Here is a 7,137-nt window from a genome sequence, read left to right on the forward strand (position 1 = left end):
TCTTTCTTTCTTATAGTACGTCTTTAGTAATTTAAATGCTGCTCTACATCCTCTATTAAATTATTAAAGTCATTTAAGGCACGTGTAATTGCCCCACTGTTGTGCTTTTTGAAGGTATATGTACGTTTTGGTGTCTTGGGGAACTAAAGCCTAAAGAGTGAGCGGTGTTTTGATGAATATCCAAATTTCAATGACGGCCACAGAAGACACGCCCTATTTATTTGGTGTAACACTATAGTCCAGTAATCTTTCCTTACTGTTTAGGGGAGACGTGTGCGATTGAGGACGCGGCCATAGTGTTCACGGAGTCTGAAACTCTTTCCAAAGTCGCGCCTGTGCACTAGGACCCTGCGGCGGGTCGCGCGTGCGTGGAGGAAAAGGAAAGGAAAGGAAAGGAAAGGGGAAGGGGAAAGGGCGCGCGCGCGCGCGCTCAGGGCAGTAAGTGAGCTGCGACAGGGTGGCGGAGGAAAAGCGCTACAGGGGTATTAAGGGGAGTTAAGATCGACCCGGAGTACCGTTACTCAAGAGCTACACGCTATGAAGATTGCACAGACAGTGCGCGAGCGGGGGCTGGAGGGAAACTCAGGCTGCACGCGCACTTACGGGACTTAGCAAGCGCGATTTATTTTTATTTTTTTTGTGAATTAACCAAACAAATGCGGGACCAAGTTCTGCGAAATCAGGACTCGTGGCTGCTTTCAAACCCGGAGGAACTTTAAGTCTTGTCATCACTTTTGACTTGGACTCGCGCGCGCCGGAGTAGCACTTTTTTCTTTCCTCCAGCTTGATCTCGTGCCTCACAGCGGATGCAGAACATCTTGTGGAAGATATTTTGCGCTTGGACATGATGGATAATCGCGCTGCGTTTTCATGACTCGCGCACTGAGCTGCACGCACTCGGACGCACGGAGGATTTTCTCACTTAGTGATGGAGAGACGCGGCCGTTCAAGCTGACGCGCGCGCAAGTGTCAAATCATTGCAGAGGATAAGCAGCAAGCGCAAACGTTTGAGCAGTGCAGCAGCGCTTTAATCCTCTGATCGGACTTGTATTTGAAGTGATTTCACGTGAAAAGGTTCGCGCTGATGACATGGGCTGACTTCGTGTCACCGAAAAGGGACCGACGATGTTGCGACGCAGCGCGCGCGCCTCGTTCCGCGGCCGGCCGCTGCTCGTGCTCCTCCTGCTGCTGCTGTTGCTGCTGGGATTTGCGCGAGCCTGTCGCGAGCTTCTCTCCAGCGGCTGCAGCTGCACGGACGAGCGCGTCAAGGGCCACACGGCGCAGGCGGGCGCGCGCAAACGAGTGAACTGCGCCGGCAAGGAGCTGACGGACACGCCAGAAGCGAGCCTGATGCCCAACCGGACCATTTCTTTGTGAGTAACTGTTTTGATTACGATGTCTGATCTTTCAGAAGTAATCGTTCCAAAACTCGTGTCTGAGGTAAATACTGTCATGAAGTTTGAGAGGATGGGTTGCTGTGCTCGTGAAATGACGTGTGGGTGCGCGCGCGCACTTGTGTAGGGATTTGTCAGTACTACAGTTTTTAAAAATCGAAATTGATACCAGTGTTTTATTAAACATTAGCAACGATACTGTGGTGTAACGCTTCTCATCCTTAATGTGAGATTTTCGTCCTCAGTCATCTTTTAAAACCCTTGCAAATATACACCACCATCACCCAAAACACCACCGCTTCCACTGCTACTACAAGCACTACCAATAGCACCACTTTGAATACTGACAGCACTTCCACCACCACCCAAAACAACACTTCTTTCAACATTACCACCACCACCACCAACTCTACAACCACCAAAGATTCCAATATTACCAACACCACCAAGAACTCTTAACTGTCAGAGATACCAACAATACCAACCGCACCACCGTCAACTCTACAACAACCAAATATACCAACATTACCACCGCCCACAACAACTCTACAACCACCAGCAATATTACAAATACCACTAAAAACTCTATAACTATCATAGATACCAATAATACCAACATCACCACCAATAACAATACAACAACCAAATATACCATCATCACCACCACTGACAACAACTCTACAGCCGCTAAAGATACCTACAAAATCCATAACCACTTCCACCACCAACTCTTCAATCACCAACGATAATCCCTACACCACCACCAACAACTCACAACCCTACAACTACCAAAGATCCACATCGCCACAATCAAGCCACCAATACTACCAATAATGGGATTCTATTAATAATGGCCTGTATCACATGTTATTTTATTGGCAAGTACATCAACATTTGATGCAATGATATAATACATTACATTACTCGCTGTGAAGTATATGCATGACTGTATCAACAAAATAACAGTGCGGATGACCTGCTTTGGCAAGCGGGTATCAGATATATCTACAGATTTTAAGAACGCGCCTTGCTTACATGATTTGCTCTTTGATACTATCTACCTAATAGTCAGTGTCCCTGTCTGAGCAACTAGAGCCTGAAGGGTTTTTATATCTTGGATTCTAGCCTGTGGACATGTGTTGAACAGCATGTCAACACAATACCATGCTTCTTGTTGAAGGATTTAGCCCCTGTCTTGGCTTCCCTCACTGGAAGAGGATATAGAATGGGGCTTTCAGGTTGGGTTTGATTGGGGAATGTATTTCAGGCTGTGAACTGCAGCGCTTTGGAGCGGAGAATGAAGTCTCTGTATCACAGCTCTGTCATTTTCCATCTGTGTTCCAGTGTGGAGAGAAAGGAAATGTGCCCCTGGTCAGCACCCCTCCCACACCCTAAAAACCCACCCCCTTCACACACACACACACACACACACACACACACACACATTCTGCCCCCTCTCCAGTCTTCAGCTGACTTGGCTATACTGAACGGGGCTAAACAGAAACACATTTCTGCTCTCTCTCTCTCTTACTCTTACTCTCTTGGTCTCTCTCTCTCGTCTATGCTAATGGCTGCCTGGTTGCTTCCTTTCCCATTGCTATGATGCTGCATTCTGTTTTTAACAGGCCTATCTCCAGTGCCCTCTTTTCAGGAAGGAAGGCTGACCAGACGCACTGGCCTGATATGTGATTTTCTTTTGTTTCAGTCTTAGGTAAATACAAGCATTTATGGGTTATGGTTGAAGCTCGGACCATTTCTCTATTTACACACTATCATTAATGGGCAAAACATGCACTTAATTCCAGTCTGGGAGGGAGGAAGGAAGCCTGTTCAGGAGTCAAAATATTTGATTTGGTTCGGATTTTGCCGTTTGCATATTTTTGTCTGTTTTTTTGTTATTTCAGCATGTCACGAAAATCTGTGCAAAACCACTTCAGTTCCGTTCTGGTTGGGGAAACCGCATCTCCACTGGGCCAGAAAATGTATGCATTAAAAAAAAAAAAAAAAACCTTACAAACTGGCATTGTTCATGTGTTTGACATTAACACCCTATACCTTTTATAAAAAAAAAAAACCCACCCCCTACCCCCATCCCCATGCCTTCCTGTCGTCCTCCCTCCATCTTCCCACAATACCCCAGTGCTCCCCTCCGCGGCGGGAGTGGCCCTCGCTTTCACATGAGCGTCGTAAAAAGGAAAACATTGGAAAAATGGCAAAAAAGCAGCGCAAGCAGAGAAGAGAGAGGCAAATAGATTGGTTCCCCAGAGGAGGAGGCTGAGGGCAGAGCGTTTATGGAGCGTAGTGGTTCTGCTTAATAACCACTCACATCTGCTCAACACATTGGTCCGCCGAATCGTAGAGGAAGTGGATTCAAAATGAAGGAAAAAGGGGGACAGAACAAGTCCAGGTGACGTACGATGGAAGGAGTTTGGAGGCGACATGGGTGCAGGCAGCGATGCCTCTTAATGCCATTTATTTGTTTTCTGAACATGTGCAAAGCACACTGTGACACATTTATGGGGCTTGCGTGGGTTAGAGGTAAACACTTCCAGCTTTCGAAGCTCCCCACCGAGAGAAAGGAGAGCATTTTCCGAAATTGCCATATAACATGCCGTGTAGTGCTTTGGAATACGGCGTTAGATAGAGTAAATGGAAACGGATATGAAGATAATGAGAACACATTTAACTTGTTTCGTATCTGACACATCAAGCCAAGAGTTTTTCACACTCTTGTCCTTCTAGATTTAGTGACGTGCTGAGGTTCTGCTCCAGATGTGGAATGTTTGGCGTGCTGTTGATGTTTCTGTTTTTCCTGACATTCCTCAGGCGTTTCTAGACACTGTCCCAGGTGCAGCTTCGTACATCATTTCTCTCTCTCTCTCTCTCTCTCTCTCTCTCTCGCTCTCTCCTCCATGCTGTGTTCTTTCTTGTCAGCTGGACTGGAATGTCAGTAGATGAGGTCAGGCTACTGGGGCAGTTGGGAGTTGGACTTGTGGGATGATAATGCAGACAATGGCGTAACACACCCATTTAGCAATCTAGGTCAATCACCAGTCTAGCATGAACTTTTTAACCAGGAAGTAAATGGTAACATTGTAAATTTAGTGTCGGTATGTAAGTTTACAGCATTTTTCCATTTAACAATACAATTAGTACAGTTACTACACAACTATTCATACCCTGGTGGAGTTCCTGTGCCAGGTTACCTTTGCACAATGGTACCTATGAAAGTAGAAGGGGTTCTCTGGAGGTTGTGCGGTGGTATCATAATTGTCCATGTAACGCTTGAGTTACATGTAAACACTAGCAAAAGTGCCAACATTGGAGGACCTTCAAGGTCTGATTGACTATTTATTTGCCATTATATTTAGTAACAAAGCAACCAATCAAGTGGACATTTTCCAGGTTTTCCATTGGACTCAATGGGAACATTATCAGACACTACTGAAGATTACTATGCTGTAGCATCTAACTAACTAGCCTACACTGCGTCACTGTAAGATCAGTATAAAATAATAGTATGAATTGCTGTACAAATGATGGCATTTTGTTTGGAACATTCGATTTAATACGTGATTTGGTGTGACTCATGGTGACAGCTTTGTTTTACCAAACAGTGGTCTGCACTGTTTCTAGCATGAGTCACGTACCCCTAATAAAGGGAAAGGAAGCCGAGAAAGAGTTGCGTAACAGCTACTATCTATGTACTTCGATCCAAACTTTGTATTCTTTTACATTATTTAGGATATACAGTACTCTTCTATCAAGCGTTAACATTTGGGACACACCCATAAAATTTCATCCGACTCCTCTTCACACACGGCGTGTACACAGGAGCAGGTCAACAGGCGACCGTTTAATGTAGTACTGTCCAGAATGTTCCTGCATATTTAACTCCCAGCCGACTGAGGTTAAGTGTTTCCACATGGACTGTGTTGGAGGGTCAAAGTTTTTCAGGACAGGAGGTTCGGGGCTTCGAGGTTTGGGGTCGGTAGTTTAGGCCTGAGGGTTATCTCTCTGAGCAGCTGTAGGTCACCAAGACAACATCTGGCATTCCTCACGTGATACAAGTTAGATAACAAGATCAAGCTCCGAGTAAGGATTAGGCAAAGGACTTTCTCTGCTTATAGGTCTGGCCTATGAAAGAAGGTATGAATGAATGTAACACTATTTAGAATCATGGTCACATTGGACGTGTTTTTCTGTACTGTTTATCCATTTAAATACATCTTTTACACTGAGTCCTATTGAGACCAAAAGGGTATCCTGGTCAACAAACAGTGTAGTAAACATAATGAACGCGGTCATTATTAACATATGATTCAAAATCAATTTCTTTGGTCAAAATTATAATAAAGAAAAATGACACTATAGTGGTTCTTCAGTGGTTTCATGAGGACGCCAAAGAAAGCATGTTGATATGTCACAGCAGTTCACGCTAGCAAGTTCCTCTCTGGGTTTTTCTCTCATGGACATGTAGCAGCTGCTACTGTTATTGTCTGTGGGCGTGGCCTATACATGCTTTTAATATCCGATCGGTAGCATACACAGTTTGCTGTTTGGTTTATACACATCACTGAGCTACCCATATTTAAAATGTATTTTATTGTTGTACTAAGATCCAGGAAAAGGTGACGACAGTGGTTTTCTTACGAGTTATTGGATTGGATTTGACATTTTCAGATCTAACCCACCAATATCATTTATTCCATGAATTCAGTTCAATTCAGTTTTATTTGTATAGCACTTTTAACAATGGACATTGTCACAAAGCAGATTTACAGATATATATATATATATATATATATATATATATATATATATATATATATATATATATATATATATATATATATATTCAGGAAATAAATTTGTCTTTAATTTATTTATTCACTTTCATATGGTTCATTTACATGTGATACATTTTCATGTGATTCATATTCAAGTGATACATTTTCATGTGATTCATTTACGTATGATTCATTTGCATGTGATTCATTTACTAATTTGCTTCTCTTTAAATCCAGTTTTAGACTGTGATCTTACAAAGGTTTTTCTAGATTATTACTTGCTACACTGTATGAGATAACCCCAGTAAAATTGCCTGAATTAGGAGGAAATAAATTTGAAATGTATGAATTTGTCTCTAATGAGCAAACCGGAGGCGACGGTGGCGAGGAAAAAACTCCCTGAGACGAGGTGAGGAAGAAACCTTGAGCGAAACCAGACTCAAAAGGGAACCCATCCTCACCTGGGTAACAAAGGATAGTATCATTATAAATAAATCCCTTCTATAACTGTGCTAATACTACACGGTCAAATAGTGCAGTTGTGTAACCAGGAAATTTCATTACAGTTTTTACATGAAGTCTGTTTTGTTGAACGTCTCCACTGTTCACTGATGGCGATAATGGCGATTATAGTCCTGACCATCGTAACACATAATGTTCGTATGAATTGAGGTCCATAGCCATCTTATGGTTTTTAAGAGGTACCATCCTCAGAAATCCCAGTGACTTCCACCATGTGGGGCCATCCTCAGCAGCAGCATGTAACTTCCAACTGATGAGAACTCCAACCAGAAGTAGGGCATCAGGATGGATCGGGCAGGTCCAGAGAGCAGAAGGGGTCAGGGTCTCTCAGAAGTATCTCAGGAGTATCATGTGTAGCCTGACAGAAAGAGAGAGGGAAAGAGAGGGAGAGATTATTAGATATGGTTATTGTCCCGTAATGGTTAAGGACA

The 7,137-nt window shown here is 43.5% G+C and overlaps 1 protein-coding gene across 2 annotated transcripts in view; it reads left to right on the forward strand.

The window, feature by feature from the left end:
- Positions 1–277: 277 nt before the first annotated feature.
- The window catches only part of adgra2 (adhesion G protein-coupled receptor A2), a 61,903-nt gene continuing 55,043 nt past the window's right edge, over positions 278–7,137 (forward strand). The window contains exon 1 of one of the 2 annotated variants that reach the window (XM_047155453.2): positions 278–1,373. In XM_047155453.2, coding sequence (XP_047011409.2) covers positions 1,126–1,373 — 248 coding nt within the window. In that variant the 5' untranslated portion in view covers positions 278–1,125. The remainder of the gene's footprint in view (positions 1,374–7,137) is intronic. The other variant, XM_017467960.3, reaches the window with a different exon arrangement.

The sequence above is a fragment of the Ictalurus punctatus genome, chromosome 5 (assembly GCF_001660625.3).
Source record: "Ictalurus punctatus breed USDA103 chromosome 5, Coco_2.0, whole genome shotgun sequence".
Lineage (NCBI taxonomy): Eukaryota > Metazoa > Chordata > Actinopteri > Siluriformes > Ictaluridae > Ictalurus > Ictalurus punctatus.